This window comes from Catharus ustulatus, chromosome 2, assembly GCF_009819885.2.
Source record: "Catharus ustulatus isolate bCatUst1 chromosome 2, bCatUst1.pri.v2, whole genome shotgun sequence".
Classification (NCBI taxonomy): Eukaryota; Metazoa; Chordata; class Aves; order Passeriformes; family Turdidae; genus Catharus; species Catharus ustulatus.
The window spans coordinates 115,627,665-115,648,253 of NC_046222.1; the positions used below are offsets into that span (position 1 = coordinate 115,627,665).

At 37.5% G+C, this 20,589-nt stretch overlaps 1 protein-coding gene across 1 annotated transcript in view; it reads right to left on the bottom strand.

Moving 5' to 3' along the window:
• Positions 1-20,589, bottom strand: part of CFAP47 (cilia and flagella associated protein 47) — a 266,976-nt gene that overhangs the window by 87,319 nt on the left and 159,068 nt on the right. Inside the window, exon 51 of the mRNA XM_033053233.1 lies at positions 17,705-17,787. Within this exon, the coding sequence (XP_032909124.1) occupies positions 17,705-17,787 (83 nt within the window). The remainder of the gene's footprint in view (positions 1-17,704; positions 17,788-20,589) is intronic.

The following is a 20,589-nucleotide window of genomic DNA, read 5'->3' on the forward strand; positions in this document are numbered from 1 at the left end:
AAAAAACACAACTGCTTACACTCGATCCTACATTAATAGCCTAAGTCTATGCATAGGTTTAATACTCTGTAAACCAGACTCTGTTTCAAAAGATGCTCAATCATCATCAGTTGATCATTTGTGATATTATACTTTTTTGCTAAAATATTTTCCTGACATATTTTATGCCAAAGACTTTCTCATCATACCTTTCTCTATTTTGTTCGTTGAGCAACTGGATCTAATTTAAGTCCATAATATGCAATTTTACTTCTATACACTGCACTGAGCTGATCCTCTTCTAAGTTCAACAAGGTAATTTACAGGAAGATGGACACATTCTACAATTACTGTGCATAAAAATTCTTTGTGTTCCATCTCCAGTAATAATTCTATTCTCACCATCAGCAGCTGTCAATAAAAGCACTACCTGGCCAAAGTGTCTAAGAGACTGACTAGAATTACTATTCTTTAGAGGAATTGGTTTCATTTAAAGCCCTGTTTCATTAAGGAGATGGCATTCATTCATTGTTTGAAACTTTTTAATTCCACAGACCTTGAGGTGAAAGCATTTGTATTTGCTCCCAAGTTTGCCAGGCTGTGGCTATAGAGGCAAATTTTGAAGTTGAGTAAGCAGCAAGGAAGTTATTTTTATAGGCCTGGTGAGATAATGCAGTAGAATTCTTCTCTTTGTAGGTCCTTGTCCAAAATCTTGATTCTTCTAGATGTACAAGTAACAAGTGCCTTCTTTCTCTGGGTTGCACCTGGCAAGAAGGAATGTTGCTCACTCGAGGATTGAACTCGGAATGGTGGCAATATTGTTGAAAAAATAGATCTTGGCCTTCTGTCTTCCATTGGCTCAAAATGATCAGAGCTTTCAACATCCCCATCTGTGTCTGTATGTCAGCAGTAGGAGTTAGAGTCTCCTGCTGTATTCTCATTATTAGCTCGTTTCTGTTTCTCGGAACAAACGAGGCTCAAGTGAGTTGAGCAGCAGCAGTTGATGACAGAGTTTCAGGGCCATGCTGAACAGAGCTCAGCCCAGTTTGGCCAAACCAATTCTAGAGATCAGTTCTGGCACTTGAACTGCTTGGTGACAGGTGCCACAAGTCACAGCTCCCTGCCCTTTTCTGCACACACACTGCCCCCCAGACGGGCAGGTCCACACTCAGCTGAGCCTTTCTGGCACTGACACTCACACATGGAGCTCCTGACCTGCTCCTGAGTTCTGAGTTCTGTTCCCCTATTCACTCCTAGTCAATGGAGAAGATCTTTGTGAAGTGAACCATCTCCCTCACTATACAGACTCCATTTTTGTTTGTTTTTTCATTTTTTTTCTGTCTGAGATGTGAATGAATTGCCAAGATAACCCTCTTCTTTCCATGTAGGGTTATGAGGCTAGAGAACCACAACATTGCTATTACCCTGATACTGTATTTTCCCATTTTACTTGGCATATTTTGTCTCACAAAATATCAGCTTTCAAAAAGGCACCAACTGTTCATCAGCAGTGAAGTCTATCAAAACAGCAAATTGAACTGCTTGAAATTTAGGACTAAACACCTTAAGCAAATTATATATTTGCTATATATTCCTTGCTTAGCAAGGAATCCATTCTTATTACTATTGCAGTACAGGAAATTAACTAGAAGGAAAAAATTTGCACAGGACATTTAATATCAGAAGCTAATAGGGCAGCGAGTTTCAGGTTTAAATTTACATATAAATTTACATATAAAAATCTCACCAAATTGAGTTTCTTTTAGCTGAAATGTGCATTAGTGCCTAAGTAATAATGCCCTGAAACAGAATACAGCAATGATTAGTTCATAAGTTATTGCAATAATTCTAAGCTCCCTGACTAAAAATTACTACACTGTTAACCTCCTAATGGGGCCTACATATTGTACCAAGCAAACAAACAGGGAAAAACAATGTTTTGCAAGAGATTATTACAAAAACCAATTTTTCTGAAGTGGAAGAAAAGGAAGAGACGGAAAAAGCATTAGATCTAATGACTGAATCTATGATGTCCTCAGCTGCACCAAAAGATACCACAACCCACACCAAACTGATATTACAATAATTTATACTCATATAGGAAAACTAATGAATAAAATAATATGCACATATTTGGATTTCCATGTAAAGACAGATAGAAAAAGTTGTATCAAAGATGAGTGAAGTGCTATTTTAAGATAATTATAAGAAGCATACCTGACAAGGGGATACAGACTGACTCAAAGTAAAATTAACATCCCAAATTCCCACAAGTGAGAAAGTAATAACTATGCTCACATCTTAATGAATACTTTTTTGAATTTGAAATCAAGGGCACCTCTATATCCATGGAGACTGAAACTGAAGCTCAATAACTTTCCATACTCCTGAGATCACAGGCAGATTTCCTTCTCAGATCTAGCAGTGTTAGAAGAAGAAATTACCAATTACAGCTACTTTTTGCCAATGTCTATACTGGAGATTGGCACTTCAGTGATCAGCTCAGTTTCCTAAATCACCTCATACCTGGTTTATCAAAGCTCAGCTGGGTTTGACAGCCCTACTGAAAATGTAGAAGGCAGTCTTTTCCATTATCAGAATCAACAGGGAAGGAGATCATAGAATCATAGAATTATTTGGGTTGGAATAGACCTTAAAGACCATCTTTTTCCATGGGCAGGGACACTTTCCACTATCCCAAGATTGCCCAGAGCTCCATCCATCCTGGCCTTGAACACTGCCAGGGATGGAGCATCCACAGCTTCTTCAGAGAACCTGTGCCAGAGCATCACCACCCCCACAGAAAGAAACTTCCCCCTAATATCCATCTAAGCCTGCTCTCTGTCCATTTGAGGCCATTCTCCCTTGTCCTGTCACTGCTTGCTCCTGTAGAAAGTTTCTCTCTGCTTTCCTGGAGTCTCCCTTCAGGTACTGGAAGGTCACAATTAGGTCACCCTGCAGCCTTCTCCTCTCCAGGCTGAACAATCCCAGTTCTCTCAGCCTTTCCTCAGGGCAGAGATGCTCCCTCTCATCACCCTGGTGGCCTCCTCTGGGCATTTTCCAGAGATCCATGTCCTTCCTGTGCTGGAACCCCCAGAGCTGGATGCAGCCTTGCAGGCTGGGTCTCAGCAGAGCAGAGCAGAGGAACAGAATCCCCTCCCTCCCTGCTGCCCACGCTGCTGTTTATGCAGCCAAGGACACATTTGGCTTTCTGGACAGCACAAAGATGGGCTGCTTCTGATATCTGACACTGAATTAATGTAACAAAGGACCAAATTAATCTTCAGAACATTTTACAGGAAAATCATTTACACCTACTTTGTCATCAACAATTTTGGAAAGCATGACTCAGCAAGTGACAGATTTCAATACAGCTCCTATTCATCATTTTTATGGGTCACTTTGCTGTGCAGATGCATGCACACAATATAGGAGGTGCCAATGATGGAAAACAGTTTGAATCAAATCAATAGATGTGTTTACACTCCTTGGGTGATAGGACTATTTTGGGTGATGTAAATCCAGGTTTCATCTCTCAAAAACAGACATTTCTCTTTTTTTTTCAGATTGTCCTTTCTCCTTCAGAGACTGTCATATCCTCAACACCAGAACAAAATACTTAAGGTCAGTATCACTCAATAAAAAGCACAAGAAAGTGCAACATTTCCAAGTGAGAAATGTACTGTTCTTAGATAATGAAGTCAAGAGAGATATCAGGTATCAGTGACTACTGCATTTTCAAAGTCAGTTTTGTCTCATGGAGTTGTAATATCCAGACTCTTCCGCAAGATACCTGCCCAAAATCAGCCTCAAAATAGTGACAATCAGCATTTGTGACCCTTCCTTTATGGAAGTTAAGAAGATGCAAAATTTAGGATATTTTCAATTTCTAAATATATATCTATATATATAGCTTCTGATATATCAGGTAGACTGTTTGCAATACCTGTTTTTTTCAATCATTTCTCTCTGATCTAGACTAAATCTTACTCTCAGAGATCTTTTTGAATGTAATTCAGGTTAAATGTTTAAGTAAATCTGTGTCATTCCCTTATTTACCATGGAACTGCACTATTATCCCTGGATTCTGAATGTGTACAGCACTTCAAGGTTTAGTTCCTGAACTACAACACGTAGCTGTAATTATTTTCTGCTGGTCTCACTGATTTGTTTTCAAGTGCTACATAAAGTCACAATAATGCCATAAATTCACAAATTCAATAGACTGGAAAATACTTTGAAAGGCTTGGAGAGTGATGATGATTTCTGCCTATTTATAAAGAAGTCAGTAACTGAAACCACAGAATTACTTCCAAGAATTTACTGTAATCTAATTTAACTACTCTATTAGTTTAACACTGGATTAATATTTAGATCTAACTGTCCTGGATTAAAAATTTCATGTCACGAGGTTAGAAATCTCTATCTCATGTGCAACTACAAACATGACAAAGTCTGTATCAGTGAAATGCTGAATGTCAGCTCACTCAGAACAGACCAGGAAAAGGCAATGACCAGCACTGCCCACGTTCCAGTGCCTCAAAGACTTTCAGAAATACTTGGTAAAAATAAACTTACAACCACCTATCAGAACCCAAAGTTAGAATAGCAGCAGGACTAATTATTACACTATTTCTACCAACTTTAATGACTCCTGCTAAATGTGGAAGCAAATATTCAATGTGCCCCTACTCACAGCTCATGCTGGTATGAGCTAACTAAAAGTCCTTCTTTACTTTAAAGTAGTAAATCATTTTATTGAATTTTTATGACCATACTAATGAGGTAATTTGCATCTCAGCTACACCCCCTACTACCAAGTTACTCAGTTGGTGGAGGTAAAATGCTAATTAATTTGACCATCTTAGCTCTTGCACCTACTGTGACTCTCTCCTTCTGTAGGTCTAAAAAGACAATTTTAAGGAAACCTATCTTCACAATTTTAAAGACCAATACCATAATTATCACTGGGACAAAACATGTAGAGGTAGAGCTAATTTTAATGGAAAGCTGAAATTGCCAAGGTTTGTGCTGAGAAAAATCTTTTCTCCTGGATTTTCTAGGAGTAAAATTCCTCTGATACAATCTTTCTCTCCTAGATTCTACACACTTGGTTTTTTTTAATCAAACTTTTATTTTAGGTATATCTCTGCAGTCTCAGGAGCCAGACAGTGTTATAATATGAAGAGAACCTTCTTAAATGTTCATAGTTTTTCTGAAAACAGAATTATATATAAATCAAAAGGAACAATCTCTATAAGAGTTAGCTCATGTTCCTTACTATGACTCATGAGATCAGATAAACTCTGAAAAAAGCCTCAATTTCTAGTTGTTGCTGCAAGAAACTTTTAAGCCCATGAGGTTTGCTCCCAGATCACTGTCGCACATGAAACAATAAATGCTGCATTATAAATATTGACTTCAATGTGTGACATGCTAGAGGTGTCTGCTGTCCCACACATTCCCTTAGCAGTTACTCTACAAAAGTTATGCCACCTCACTACATCACAAGCAATGTTTATTAATAATATTAATAAACAATATATGTATTTTTATTGATAGTATCTGTTAGTAGGACCTCTTAAAAAGCAAAAATTAGAGCAGTCTGAACCAAGGCCCACACTTGCATTTCCCTGGGTCCGTGCACTCCAACTACTTCTGCTGTGAATCAGAAAGAGCCTCTCTGTGAGGGGAAGATGTTGAAGAGAGTGTTTATTAGATAATCATTATTTCATGAATCAGGAAGCGAGAGTACAAAGCCCTTTAAATACAGATTTCTCCACATTTCTGTCTGCTCAGTTTTGACCACCTGGCAGATCACCTTGTGAGGGGAAGAGCTGCTACTACAATCACCTGAGATACACCTTTTTTTGGCACATCCACGTATTTGGATGTGAGCCATTATTCCATCCTTTAACTTTTATACAGTAAAAGCTCTCTCCAGAGGTTTCAGATACAAAACTTGGGTAAGTATCAATGAAGTGCTTTTCAATTGTTATATTCACCCTGCAGTCACATCCTGCTGTGCAGGGCTCACACAGAACAGATCTGCTGCATTCATTTTTCTAGACTGCCACAACCAAGAAGATTTGAAGGCTGGAACCAGTAATGGGAGCACCCTGCCTCTGCTTAGATCTGCATGTAAACAGCAGCACTGGGCCAGTGACCTTTTAAAAGCAGCACCAAGGGCTCACAAGCACTGTGAGAGTGGTCTGGGAGCCTTTACCTGCAGCAACAGCAGCACAAGGTTCAACTCACAAGAACGAGTCTTGTGGAAGTGTGGGTGGCCAACATGTTTCAGAGATAAATTACCAACATAAGGACTTGAGAGAGAGGGGGGAAAAAAAAAAGAGAAAAGGCAGAGAAAAGACAAAACTATTGTCTCCACACCTATGTGGAAACCAAACTCAATCCCTTGCAGGCTTTGGTTTTATTAAAGCAGAAACTAATAATTCACTGTTTGAAGCAGACCTTCCCTCTGGCTTATCTCCTGCTGTACAGATCCAGCTTGGAGCTCACATATTAGATATTTCCTCTCAAGACAGAAAATACTACTTTTCAAGTATATGGATGGATTAAAAAGTCTCTTGACACAGTGCACTAGTGATATACACTTAGAATTTTCTCCATGAAATAGACAACTGCTAATGAGTAAGCGCTTACAGCAATAACCAACAGCCTTTTAGACAATTTACAGCAAAATTTAAGAATAACCTTCCTTCTTGATCTCGACATTCAACCTGAATAAATCCATTAGAATATTTGTAAGGTAAAGTAACTATTGCAGTTCATTTTTCTAAACAATTTTACATAATGGACCTGAAGTTATCAGCCTAAGTTACACCTCTGTAATACTGCTACAAACTGGGAAATAAAAGTAAACACCAAAGTAAAATACAGTAACAAAAGTTTTACTAGTAAATTGTTACTACAATGTTTTCAATGGTTGAAAAGACTAATAATAATCCATTGATTAAATTAAAAAATATGGTTGTTTTCTCTGCATTTAGAATGAAAAATATGTGCCAATGTACAAACATTGTAATAACTAAATAATAACTGAAAGTGTTATTTAATCAATGAATAATGAACATTAAATAAATTTTAATTTGACTTGAAACTTCCTGCTTTTGCAGATTGTTCCTTTGAACTGTTAAAATTCTTTGTAAATTATCCTTTCTAAATCCTGGAGAAATATAGAAATGATTACTGAGTAAATATTCACTACCTCCTTCCATGTGAAAATAGTGTTAATTTTTACTCTCCATTTCTCTCAAACAACTTCAGCTGAAATTTTTTTCATTAGAAATATTTGCTGCAGGGAATCAATTTCTTGGCCTTCAGGTTTGCTATTTTTATACAAATAGGTCTGCAGATTCAACTAAAGTAGTCTCTATGATCATTGAGACTTTAGCTTTCCTTTAGTCTTCAAGATTTCAGTTAGAATGATTTTTATCTACTTTACACCAGGAATTCAAATCAAGAAGCAATTTCATTTTTAGAAAGCAGCAAATTAATTTCTAGAAGGCTGGAGAAAAATCTTCAGATAGTAACAGACACTGGGCCCTCCTTCCTACTGAGGGTGATGACTTAACAAGGGTCAGAGATTGCCACATTTACACAGCCATTCCTTATTCTGATTTAAATAGAAGAGGAAAAATCTCAATTGCTTTTTCAACAGCCCAAACTATCTAAAATAGGTAGGGCTGTAGCCTAAAGTTAAAACATCCAGTAAAACTGTATAACTTACACCAAGTAATTCCTGAGTTAATGGCATTTCTCAAACTTCAACACAGCACCTGTTTGCCAAGCAAATCCTTACTCAACTATCTTTATTTACTTGAAGTTCCTGATTCAGATGTTAGGATATTTGTATGTGTAGATTAACTTATTACTCATTGTAATGATCTAAATTAATTATCACTGGCTGTTTCAGGAGCTGCCCTGCCCTGCCCATAGAAATCCAGCAGAAAATAAGAACTAGCTGCTTTAACCCATGTACTAGAGATGCAGAAAAATGTCATTTGATAAAACATTATTTGATTTGAATAAAAATATTTGATATATTTGGTACCATAAAATTTTATTTGAATTTCACTCTAGAATTTTTAAATAGTATTTTGATCACGGGAACACAGCAATACTATTTTGAAGAAACAGGGATATTCATACATTTTGTGGGAGCAGTAGTACCCCTGCCAAAACAGTCCTAAGGATAGAGCTTTCTGTTTACAGATGGACAACTTTCACAGGAATTGAATGAATAATAAAGATCCCATACTCCTACACCTTCATCTTACACAAGGGAAACAGAGATTTCTCACCAAGTCACATTAATCACTGAGTGGGGAAACACTGCAGTAGCACCAATTTTCTTGCCAGCTCTGAAAAATGGCAGGACAGGTTTAAAGGTTAGACTTCTGCGGAAAAATTCAAAGAAGGTCACTCTTAAGAGCCTCCAAAGATAGTTGGAAAATTTGCACTTAACTACATCTTTTGGAGAAATTCTCACTGTTCCCTTTCATGTTCCTCTCACTGTTATTTATAAAAAACAACAACAAAAAAAACCAAACAAACATAAACAAAAACAAAAAAAACCCATCAAAAAGCAAACCCAAACAGAAACATAAAAAACCCCACCCAACTCTAAGAATGTACATACAACCGTGGTTTTTCTTGAGCCAAAAACCGAGCGTAAGTTCCTACCAGTGACAGAATGACAGGGAACAGAGTTCAAACATTACATTTTCCTTTCAATAATGTTCCTTTACTATCTAGTAATGGCCTGTACTCCAGGCCATCAGTGAGAAAATTTTTCTTAAAAATAATTTTTTCCGTGGACTTGCTGTGTTTAATGGTTGAGAGAAAAACATTCTTGTTTTGGACTGTTAAGCCCTAGGGGAGCAACAGCAGTTATGGACTGAGGGAATTGGTAGTTTTGTTATTCAGGGTTATTCTATTTCTTCACATAACAGTTATTTTTCATAGATATGACCACTTGTCCAGATGAAACATCCCCTCTAATTACTTGGTTTAGATCTAACCTCACATTTTTGTTCCACAGCAATCAGTGACAGCTCAGATGTCACTTTGTGATCTACATTAGCTCCCTACTCATATCAAAGACCTGATTATTCACCTATAGGGAAAAGAAGAGAGGGTTGGCAGCTGCTAAATATTTATCCAAAAAAGTCTCTAACATTTTTATATTTTTAATAATTTTCCTTTTTTTCTTTTTTTTTAAAGTGAGTTATACAAATATGCTCTGGTCTGAATTATTTGCCAAACTGCTTTTAGCTAGAGTGATTAATAATTACCACCTTCTCAAATTTGTTTTTTCCTCCCACCAACCATGTTGCCATGGTTCTTTTACTTTTTATACTACCAATTGTCATGAAAGCATATGACAGAAATTAAAAAATCCTAGGGCGTGATTCATAACTTCAGGTTACTCAGTTTCTGAGAATATGATCCAAGTATCAGCCATCTATAACAATATTCAGACTACAGTTTTGCTTAGGATTGAGGAAAAATTAACATACCACAGCTATGAAAACACTGTGTCACTCTCTTCAACTGCCAAGTTACATAATTACAAAATATTCTTAATTGTATGCTTTTTACTTTTAAATAAATAATGAAAAACTCAGTAAGGGAGACACTGACATCTAATTTAGATTCTGAGTTGGTTCTGCTCTAACACTAGTGCTCCTTGTAACGAGATCTCTGCATTATACCTGTGAATTGACATAATGCAGTTACCACAAAGCACAAACTCCTGCTAGAATAAACACGATGCAGTGGTTTTTGACAGGTTACAAAGATCTGGGTGCTGTGATGTGTCCATAGCAGCTGGCAGAGAGACACAGGAGGGGGACATGGAGCATAGCAGTGGGAAGACTCAGCACTCATTACATCCACATGTGTAATGCCCAGCAATGTTCTGCTTCTGAGTGGTTCTGTTTCACTCCCATGAAGTTAAACATCCATCAGTGGCTGAAGGACATTAGATGAGCACGTGGAAGATATTCTCCAGATAAATTACACCCAAAACAGACAGATTGCGGCCACTCCAGGACTGCTGTGTGATACAGAGGAAGGAGTGGTAAGTGGGGGCAATCAGGAAAGACAGCCTAAAAACACAGTTTCTGTGTGCTGAGAGTTTAACACCAATGCATATTCTCTTGTGAGTTCCCTTCAAGCAATTAAACAGATGAAGGAAAGGGCCAGAAAGAGGCATGGCCTTGGGGAAAATTAACACATATTTTCTGAGATTTCTTACTTTTGTGCCTTTCAGTAAAACAACCATAGGTTTAAAACAGATCGACATCTCCCACTGATGGGTTCTACTTCTGCAGTCCCCAAAGCATGATTCCCAGGTTCTAAAGATCTGCCAAGGCTTTTGTAGGGAACTATTCCTTGAGCCAGTAAATCCTATGAGAAGAAACACATCACAGAGATGGCAAGGGTGATACTTCTGATCTACAACTCACAAATCCATTAGAAGGCAAAATCATTTCTGTATGAGGAGAGTTTGAGGAGTATCACAAAATTATTTGGGGTGGACAGAATATAAAAGATCATCTAATTCCAAACCCCATGCCATGGGGAGGGACACCTTCCACCAGACCAGGTTGCCCAAAACCCCATCCAGCCTGGCCTTGGACACTTCAGCTTCTCTGGGCAGCCGGTGCCAGGGCCTCACAATCTTCACAGTAAAGAATCTTTTCCTTACATCTCATCTAAACCCACTCTCTCTCAGTTTAGAATCATAAACTCCTGACTAACCACTGCATGACCTTGTCATAAGTCCCTCTCCAACTCTCTTGTAACTCTTGTATAATCTGATCTAGCTTGTGCTATCTAGATGCCACCAACAGAGTAAAACCCACAGAATTATTCAAATATACTTCAGAAGTTTTTTTAAATAAAATACACATTTGAAAATATACTTCTGCATCCTATACCACCCCCACTCTTAAAAGTTTCTTCTTATGTTTTTGTGATCCATTAGACTGCCACAGGCTGGTCTAGACAAGACAAAATTAAATAAAAATATGTTAATATTTTCATAAAAGAAAAATGAATAAATTCCTGAGCACACTGTGATCACAGAGCACACTTTCTCCCTTTTTCCCTGAACTACTTTTCAGCTGATCACTATTAAAAGAGTTGATGATCTTTTTCAGGGTGAAATGAAACCTGAAATTTGCATTGGTGGAAGGAAAGCCAAAGCTGACAAGTCTCCAACATCACTCTCCCTTACATCATGCAGTTCAAAACAGAACGATTTTCTAAAATGATAGAACAGAAATGACGCCTCACAAATCTGAAATTTCTTTACTGGAATTAATTCCAGGACAGTGATATGGAAATGTTTCTACATGTAGCAGAATTGATGGAGTATTTAATGACTGTGGGGAAATGTTCTTTACAGACCAGCAGTTCCAACTGTGCAAACTGCTTCTCCAGGTGAACTGAATGACAGAGGACACTGAAAAAAGACAAATATTCTTAGAATTTAGATTGGTTCCTTTTATTATGACAGCTGGCAAAAAAGGAGTTTGAATCTGAGCAGTGGCTGATGAAGCTGCAAGGTGAAGTTGGAGATGTTCACTATAAGCAGCACTAGGACTGACTGGGTTATTTCAGTGTTACCAACACTTGATACAGGTTTATCCTTGACACACCTGTAAGGGTTCCCCTGTTTTCAAAGCTTTAGCAATCCCTCACAGCTGGAATGGATCCTTACAAACTTTCCAGGCTTCACTAATTATCTCTTTTCTCTTAATATACACAGAAAATAAACCTGCAGCTGGATAGATGCTCTCCTTCCATTTCAGTAGGGTTATTCTTATTTCTGCAGTGGTTGAGCACTGGAATTCAAAGCATTCAGGGCTTGGATTAGGAAAAAAAAAAACAACAAAACATCAGGCTTTAGGCTTTTAAAAATCATTCATTTTAAATGAAAATCAGAAATCATGTACCAATCTATCCAAGTTGTAAAAAAACACAGCCAAACATGAAGACACTCAGCCTTTAACCTAAAAAAACAAACCACCATCACCACCACACAAACTAACAAACCACCACAACAATAACAAAACAAAAACACTAACTCCAAAAACCTGGAGAGGAAAATGAGAAATAAATCTATCTTCAAGAAGTTTCACTGAACACTGAAAAAACAGACTGTCATCCATTCCTTACTTGGAAATAGAAACATGTGGAAAGAAAATTACAACCAATATTTTATTCTGCTATTTGCAAAGAAATGGCATTAAGCATTTATCCAACACAGGAGATACCATGAGTACTAATAAGTAGGGAGAAAAAATAAGAAGTGAAACTGCTTCTCTGTCTCAAACATTATACTATTAAACAGTACTAGCACTATTAAGAGCCAAGTCTGTGGTCATTTTTTCTTTTTTACTATAATTTTTCTCATAGAAAAAATGAACACAGAGATTGAAATTGAGATTACAGTAATTTCACTACTATAAGGCGCACCCTTTTGATTAAAATTTTGATCGTAACCCAGAAGTGCACTTTATAATCCAGTGTGCCTTATATATGGACAAAGTTCGGAAATTGCCAACCCAGAAGTGTGAGCCGCGAGGCGCAGCAGCCGTGAGAGCCGCACCAGCCGGCGCCAGGGGCGGGTGGGAGTGCTGGGGCCCGTGGGACAGGGAGGGTGCCTGGGGCTGCGTTTAAAGGCTACACCAATGTTTACAAATTGAGCACCTGCCAGTAAACCCTGCGATCGCGCAATTCCGTTACTAATTTGTTACTTTGTTGCACGCGGATCCTCACTGCAAAAAAAACCTGCGCCTTGTAGTCCCGTGTGCCTGTTGGGGCTTGGGGGAGTTTTTACTCTTTCCCTCAGTGGAGAATTTTTTCCCATTATCATGTTAAGAAACCTGGTCGGGCAACTCCCTTGGCTTCTAATTGCTCAAGACAAAGAGAGGGGTGGGGATGGATGGCCGTGAGTTGCTTTGTCCTTCCAAGGGGACACTCGCTCTCGCTGTCCCGAATGCGGAGGAGAGAGGTTCTTTTTCTCCGCAGAGGGACCGGGCCCTGCACTCTGGCACTGCTAAAGCTTCCTGCTTCTGAGAACAGCACTGAGAACTGGGACGCAAATGGTGAGCGGAGTTTTTTCCTTCACCCTTCTCCCACCTGGGACCGCCCTGCTGCCTCGCCTGCCTGCTCCAGCAGCTGCTGCGACTGAGGCCGCCCCGCTCCACCAGAACTGTGAGGAGGAGAAGAGCATCTGACTGGAAAAAGGACTGAGACTGAGTTTCGTTCTGTTTTGTCACTGATTTTTCATAGCTGATGTTGTTCTTGTTTGTCTTGTAGATATATCAGTAAAGAACTGTTATTCCTAAACCCATACTTTTTTTGCCTGAGAGCCCCTTAATTTCCAAATTATAGTAAACTGGGAGGGAGGGGATTTTCACTCTCCATTTTGAAAAAAGCTCTTGCCCTTTTTCCTGGCAATACTGTCCTCTAAACCAGGACAGCACCTTATATATGGACAAAGTTTGGAAATTTGCCGACACCCAGAACTGCGCCTTATAATCTGGTGCGCCTTATAGTCATGAAATTATTGTACCTTATTTTTCTTATTCAACCACTGTATTGACCTTTAAAGCATTGTATTATACCAAGCAACTTGTGGTGGCATTCTATTAACCACATGCACCAAAAAAATTAAATCTAATTCGATTTAGAGATAGGTGTGCCTCAAACTGGGGAACTACTGTGCTTCTATGTAAAAATTAGGAAGGAACTATTCTATTTTAAATTAAAACAGCTATTTCCTTTACTTCCTTTAATTTATGGGTCAATTATTAGGTCTTCACTAAAATCCATTTTATGGCACCATAGGATATGCTGAGTTGGAAGGGACCCTTGAGGAACATTGAGTTCAATTCCTGGCCCTGCACAGGACACCCCAAGAGTCACCCATGTGCCTGAGAGTTTTGTCCCAGCATTTCTTGAGCTCTGCCAGGCTGGTGCTGTGACCACTGCCCCGGGGAGCCTGTTCAGTGCCCAACCAGAAACCCCTACTATCTACTGAAGAGTAAGGACTACAATAGGATTTGACTAAATTTCCAGTTAGACAACTTCTTGTATTCAAACAAGGGTATTTATTTTACTGATATATCATGATTAAAATAATTGAAATTATCCTAGAGGTTAAAATTAATGACTTTTGCAATATGGCTTATGGCTTTCAAAATTGACTTACTCAATATTTTTGTTTCCATAAACACCTTAATCATAATCTGGTTAATAGCAAAGTACAAGCTTAAATTATTTCAGCTGTAACAGGTCAAAAGAATTTTACCAAACTTGGGCAGCATAAAATTGTGCTTGATTCATTTAACTAATCAATCTCCACTTTGAATTTTAGATTGAGAGAAAAAACACATCCCAAAATGATATGCAGTGAGATGGGTCTCAACAACGTAAAAATGCAAACTTTAAATATTTTATTAAGAACTTGAGTTAAACCAAATTATCTCTAAGCCTTTCAGATACATATCTCCAGTTACGCTTTGATATTGAAATTTTTCACCTTAAGGATGTTAAGACATGGAAGTAACAAAGCAAACTAAAGGTAAATGTAACTGGAAAACCCTGAGTTGTTCCAACTCAAGATCACTAATCTAATCAGAATTAAGCACTGTGCAAAAGATGGAACGTGCAATAATACTTAGCACAGAAAATTCTGAGCAAATTAAAGAGAATGGTGACACAATGCATGAGTTTGGGGTGGGGGTAGCACAGACTTAATTGGGCTATTTCTTTTTATGTGATTTTATTCACTAAAAACAGAAGAGAACTCTATGCTTACACCAAGATGTGAGCTACAGACAACTGTATGGTGCTGGCAGGTAGAACTTCTTGTTTCTTCAGAATTCTCTGCATTCTTCAACACAGGAGCAGCACCAGCTGATGGCCAGTGCCTCAGACCATCCATCAGGGTCAGAACTTGCACAGAGTGAGAAACTCAGCCAGAATCCTGACACCTCTCACCTTCCCTTTCCATGTGGTGGGAGCTGTCACCCTGCCACAGGCATTGCGTTTCAGACAGATGCCCAGGTATGAAGCACAAAAGGCTGAGTCAACCTAAAGCATTTCCAAACCTCAAACACAAAACTGGAATCTGCAAGCAAATATACTCACTGACTAACAGGACATGTGCCAAGATGATCCCACACTGTGCACTGCTCCTGGGCTGCTCCAGGCTGCTGGTCACCGTGGCCACCATCAAGAACAGCAAGACGCTATACCTGGCTCATCTAACATCTCCATCCTGCCAACTTTACCTCTGCTGTAGCCAATTTTGGATGTTTCAGAAGTCTGATCATTTGTGTGAGACAGAACAGTACTTCTGACGTGTTGAGGATAAATTTGTATTTCATTTGATGATGAGATTCATCTATAACTACCATACAAAAGCAGTGTTATTAGTATTTTAAATTAGATGTTGCTAATCTTTGTTCCAAGAGCCAGGAAGGAAGAAGACTCAAAGGTCAAAAGAAGATTAATGTATTCATTAAATCTGACAGACTGATGTAGCAGATGTACCACGTATCTATGCTTTGTAAATATTTATCAGTTTTTCAAGCAATTTCAGGTTCTCACCTTCACAAGACTCTATGTTTTTCAATAGTAAGATCTTCCAATGTTTTATTATTCTCATTACTGGGACATTCCATGCAAGATTAAATAATTTTCAGATGTAAATTTTTGGCCGTTAACTCTTGATGCATGTTGGTCAGCAAAAACTGAGACATCATCGCTACATATTTTTTTAGTGAATGATCACACTTCTTCTGCATTTTTTCTTTGGCAAATTAAGTTGATAGAGCTGTTTAACATTCATGTGACAAGGCTTGCTTTTCCAGTCCCCCATGCTTCTAGGAGATTCCTTTGATTTTCTTCCAGTATTTCAAAATAATTTTTAACCTTCAAGAACACCAGACGTGCACATTCTAATAACAGTGCCACAGGCATTATTTGCTTTCTGTTCATGTCTGACCATTCTTCAATAGTCAAGGACTGCAATTGGTTCTCTTTCCTGGTGTCACACTGACAGTTCTACTGAGACTTTAGCTAGAATAATCCCATTCCCTTACATCAGAGACAGAAAGCTCTCACACTGCAAAATTAAGTGCCTGCCGTGTAACCAGTAAATTCAGCAATCACAATTTCTTAACAGTAACCAAATGTTATTATTTGCTATATCAGAAATATTCATGTCATCTTCCAAATTCTTCAATAAAAATATCTACTACATTTTCCATAGAGATCTGAAGAAGAGGCATAGCTACTTCTTTACCTCCTTCATCTTCCTTTAAAGGAATTATCCAAATTTTAAGGTCAATAATTTCAGTGCCCCGAACTTCGCAGAAGTATTTTGTACTTCAATGTGGTTTTTTTCAAGTTTTCACATTGAATTTGATTAAAATTTATAGGCAGAGTTCAAATGCACCTTGAGAATTTCTCATACAATAGAAATCAATCGTGTACTTCAAATCTAGCTTTCCCTTTTACCACTTCAGAGAATTTTCAGATCAGAAAATGATACAAGGCAATGCATGATCCTGTGGGACAAAAACCTACACTACTCTTTCAAGGTCTCAAATCATAAACTCTTTTAGTCTAGCTTTTATGTTTCTTACCGGCACCAGACACCTCCCTGCATACTCATCCAACACCAAAGCTTTGAAAACATCATTATCTGTTTCACTTCCCTACAGGAGTTCACAGTCAGGACACTGAACTTCAAGGAAAGAGGAGCAAACCTGAAGTCATAACAATGATATTTAAATATTTTCGGAAGTGCTTACTGGTTTGGATTTGTTTACCCCCATTTGAACACAGGTAAAATCAACTGAGGAGACTCTTCTCCCTTCCCAGCATCTGTGAATGGAAAAGTATTCCCCTAGCACTTCCATCATGTATTTTTATTTTTAAAAATGTTCCTGTAGAAAAATACCATACCAGTGATTTCTACTCATATGATGTTACCACCACCCATTGTTACAATGCATGCAGAGAGCAGGATGTCTAGATGATAAAGCAAAAATCCATTTACAGAAGTTAGGAAAAATACTAGCTCTGAAAACAAATATCTTATAAATGATAATTCAAAGACAAATAAAATTACAAATCAGTGGGGAACAAAAGCACTATTTATTAAGCAAACATACTAAAAATATCTTTACATAGTTAAGTGACTTAAAGCATACTTATTTAATATTATGCAATTGTTCTTCTAGTATGACAGTATGTATTCATCTAGTAGTACAAACATGATTAAATACATCCCAATGATTGAAGAAATTTAAGTGACAATAATAATTTGGCCTGCATGAAGAACCACAGTACCAAAAGAGCCATATTCTCTTGTGGACAACAGATAAATTCAGGCTTATTGGAGATCCAGAACTAAAAGCAGATGTCAGCAGAATAAAAGTGTAATTTTTCAAACAGGTTAAAGAAGTTACTTTTATTCAAGCATTTATTTTAGTTCATATCCCTGAGCTTAAATGAGATCTTGATAAGCATTGAATTTTATTACTCAAAATATGATTGTGTGGTCACTTAATAAAATTGATTAATCGTCTGTGATAGCAGCCAGAACAGCAATAAAAATTAGCTTTTTCTTCTAATGCAGTAGAACAAAATTGGACATTTAAAGTAATCTTACCAGAGCTCTGCACTCCACCTCTATTGTCCTTTCTGCTGCTGCAGGTGTGCTGTAAATCTTCAAGGAGAACCACACTTTGCAATCTGTAGAAATGTTAGAAAAACAAAAATGCCTTACAAATTATCCTATGAGATGATCAGTCCTAGCAGCTTTCAAATCAATGAGAACTTTGAACTTTTACAGAAATGCCAGTCACTGTTCATACTGAGACAATGCAAATCATGAACTGATTTAATCACTGTCAATAAACTGCATTATCTAATCCCTGCTTGTCAGGATTCAAATAGTAACAAATTAATATATACACAAATTGAATGGAAATAGCACTTTGGTAAATTAGCTTCCTAGACTATCACATTGTTTCTGGGTTTTAAATATCTTTGATGTGTAACTAAAACTTCATAGCAAACTGACAGTACTTTTGCAATTTTATATCAGGAGATAAAAATTAGTTCCTCTTACGCAATATTTTTTTTCTAGTACTTTTCTGGTTTTAGCACACAGTTGTGAATGTTAATAAAATTATCTCATCAATCTCGTTCAGGTAAATGAAACAAATTAAGCCTGAAATCTCTACCATAAGGCCTGATTTTCACAGCACAAATATTTCATGTGGTAGGATTTTTTCATGTGTAAAGACTTGTTTAGCACCTTTTAATAATGCATACCCAAGAACTACTTGCACTATTCCTGTTTGTCAGTGTATTGTATGAGATGAAAATAGCCTTAATCCTCCTACTCATACTTTCCTGAATTATACCCTAGAGAGCTGCATCAGCACTCCTGTTTTACCACAGCATTAGTCTTGGGAGCTCCTACTGGTTTTCTCTTCAGCTCATCTCAGAGTCACCATTTTCCTTGGTGCAGTTCCTTGTTCCACATATATGAATTTATTTCCAAACCTTGTTTCCAATAAAATGGTTTCTGACAGGATTTATTTGCATTATTTTCTTACCATTTTCACCAAATACATTTTATATTAACTTACTTATTTTCTTTGGGCTAATTTGATATGCATAAAATTTACTGTTTAATACCAGAAAATTCCGGGCTTACACTGTCTGGAATGGTCTCAGTGTTTTACAATCTGAAAATTAGCATCATTGAGCTAAAGAGATCTTCTGAATGTCCATTAAAGGATTCTGGCATGTACAGAACCCTGATTTTAAGAGGCTCAAGAATATTCCTGCAAATTACAAAAGGTAAAAAAATCCAAAAAAACAATACACAGAAGAGAGGTAACTTGTGCAAGAAGGGAGGATCACCTTTACTAAAACAGAACATATTACCTTGGAAGCTGAAATAAATATTCTTAATTAAAGACCAAAAGAAAATCAAAGAGTACCCATAGCTTGGGACATCATGTTCTTCAAGAATGAAGTCAAACTGTAGGAAAAGTTCTGAAATTCAGGTAGGAAACAAAAGAGGAAAACATCAACAGTAAAGTTCCGTTTACCAAGGATCTGTGATTAAACTGCAGGACAAAGGGATTTATTAAAGTACAACAACACATTAATGAATGAATTCTGTAGGGTCAAGGAAAACAGAAAAGAGCATAAGCTGCTATTTAAACAGAAAATTAACAAGGTTGCCACCCTCTCCTGAAACCTCCAAGAATACTCATACCAAAATAACCTCCACCCTCAAGTGACAGCTTGCTAGGGATTTAAAAAAGCAGTAGCACAACCTTTTCAAACACATCTGAAGCTGGTAGCCTGACAAACTCAGAAGGGCTGATAGATGATCAGGGTGGAAAAGGAATGCTCAAGGAAGATAAGGCTGCGGCAGAAAATCTAAATGAATTCTCTGCAGTAGTGTTCATTGCAGTGGAGTTCAGGGACTTCCTAAGCTCTAGAGCCTGTTTGGAGGGGAATGGTCAGAGAGACTCTTCCAAATTGAGGTTTCAGCAAAAAAGTTTCAGACTGATAAAGAAGAAAGTGACAAATCACCTTTGCAAGAGAGTGTCTGCCCAAAAATTGTGGTTTAATGAAAGGTGTCCCTGTCAATGGTAGTGGGGTTAGAGCTAGACAACTTTTAAGGTTCCTTCCAACCTAAACCACTCTGCAATTCTGCAAGTCTGTGAATTCAAAAGGACCTCATTTATTAAATTGTGGTGGTGCAAAACAGCATGTGACCCCTTGCTTAAGTCAGCTTGGGATATGAAGAAATGAAAAGTCAGAGAATGTGTTGCCAATTTTTAGACAGGTCTCCTGCACAAATTCAGAAATTACAGATGTGAGTTTGTTTATATATTCCAAAAAAAATTATTAAGCATCCCAACAAGAGAGGGAAACAACAACACACGACACTATTTGAATTATTTGACAAAATCAGCAGCTGTGTGAATAAGGGAAATGTAGTTTACACAGTACCCTGCTTCTCATTACAATATTAGGCCCTCCAGCAATTCATATATACTGCAACCAAATTATTTTTCCATACACTTAGAGCCTGCTTTTTCTCTCACACATTTCTCCTCTGTATTCATAACTTTCCTGAATCACATTTCTGTTCTTCATAACTGCTTTAATATAAAACTTATAGTCTACTTCCCTTCTCTCTTCTTCCTTTCATATAAAAATGCATTTATTTTCTTCAATTTGCTTAAAAAATACTCTAATTTCTGATATTTCTCAAAAGCAAAGCTTTCAGGTCAAGTCACTTTCTTTTTAGTTTTGACTTCAAGTATTTTGTGCTATTAAAACCTTTATCTATGCTATAAATTCTTGATTTCTTTTTTCTGCTTTCTACGCATTTGAATGTTTAGATTAATTTCTCTTTCATTTTTTCTCAGTTTTGAAAAAATCAAATACTTTTTCTGGAGACCCTAAACAAGCTACAGTACTTACAGATTACTTTTCTGGCAAACAGCTATCATGTTTGGG